This window comes from Daktulosphaira vitifoliae, unplaced genomic scaffold, assembly GCF_025091365.1.
Source record: "Daktulosphaira vitifoliae isolate Bord-2020 unplaced genomic scaffold, ASM2509136v1 Scaffold_2669, whole genome shotgun sequence".
Taxonomy (NCBI): domain Eukaryota; kingdom Metazoa; phylum Arthropoda; class Insecta; order Hemiptera; family Phylloxeridae; genus Daktulosphaira; species Daktulosphaira vitifoliae.
This window is the reverse complement of record NW_026102229.1, coordinates 1-1280: the sequence shown is the minus strand read 5'-3', so window position 1 is coordinate 1280 and position 1280 is coordinate 1. Positions and strand designations below refer to the sequence as shown.

The following is a 1280-nucleotide window of genomic DNA, read 5'->3' as shown; positions in this document are numbered from 1 at the left end:
AAAAAAAAAAATCAAAAAACCTTCATTGAAAATGATTTTTAATATAAAAATTTAGATTCGTGGTTCAATTATGGGTAATAAATCGCGAACAATCTCGTAAAATCGGTGTATCGGTCAAAAATCGAATATAAAATGACACCCCTATGCACTGGGGACCATTTTTTCTGGGACCCCTTAATTTTTTCTTTGCAAAAATGTACTGTTCTGAATACGGTTTTGATTATTGGTCAGGGGTACTTGGTGTGCATATATAACAAAAATGTATGAGTTATATAAAAAAATTGTTTGTTTTTTTAGGGCTTCACTATTTTTAGGATTTATATTGTCAAGTATATGGGCTTCCACGGATGTCTGTGCCATGGATGCACTAATTTGGTACTGTTTAATGGCCTTGGTGAATGGAGTGTATACCGTCAAGCTATGCAAAAAGTTTATGCCTCCAACATTATCAACAGAGTTGATGGAACTGTATCTACGAGTGTTGAAACCGCTTAAAATTAGTCAAAAACATTTCCGAGAGCTTACTCGTGAAGCATCTATTATGGAATTGACTCCTGGACAATGTTACGCTGTTGAGGATGTCACTGCCAGCAATGAACGCTTATCAATTTTACTCAGGGGCAGGTAAATTATTCAAAAAATAGTAATAATTTAAATTGAAGTAAATATAGAACTCGAAAAAATTTGAGTCATGTTTTATCTAGGGGCGTAGTAAATTCATTACTTTAAGTGGGTAAAAATATCAAATGACCGACTTACTGACTTTTTAATTTCAATTTTGCTGACTATCTTATCAAACATTTTTTTTTGGTCTACTGAGGTAATTTCAGGGTGATAAGCTACTTTTTTTATCTCCCTTTAGTACACCCTAGTTTTATCTAATAATTTGGGATATTGATTAATTAAATTTTATACTACGTTCAACAATATTAATGTTTACGCAATATAAATGACATGTTCATGATAATGCCCTAAAACTTTATTAAAAAACATCATCTAAATCTTTTTTAACTTAAATATTTTATATTAGTTAAAAAATTTAAGATTATTTAATTTATTTTAAATTTAACACTTTGATTATTATAAATTAATTTTTTTAACAAAGTTTTTATAATTAACAAATAAAGCATTGATTGTTCTAACTCTTATAGAGTAATTTTGTAATGTTATTGTATAACAAGAATCGAGAGAGTAAATGCTCTTCGTTATAAATCTTCTTCTTCCTCGCCTTAATCCCAACTGCTTGGGGTCGGCCACCCTTATCCTAAACTTCCACTTGA

The 1280-nt window shown here is 30.1% G+C and overlaps 1 protein-coding gene across 1 annotated transcript; it reads left to right on the top strand.

The window, feature by feature from the left end:
• Nucleotides 1–194: 194 nt before the first annotated feature.
• On the top strand, nt 195–624 carry LOC126909970 (blood vessel epicardial substance-like; the record flags this gene model as incomplete). Its single annotated transcript, XM_050692375.1, has 2 exons — nt 195–226; nt 298–624. Coding segments are annotated over exons 1-2 (359 nt in total), but the record flags the coding sequence as incomplete, so codon positions are not given.
• Between the last annotated feature and the right edge of the window lie 656 nt (nt 625–1280).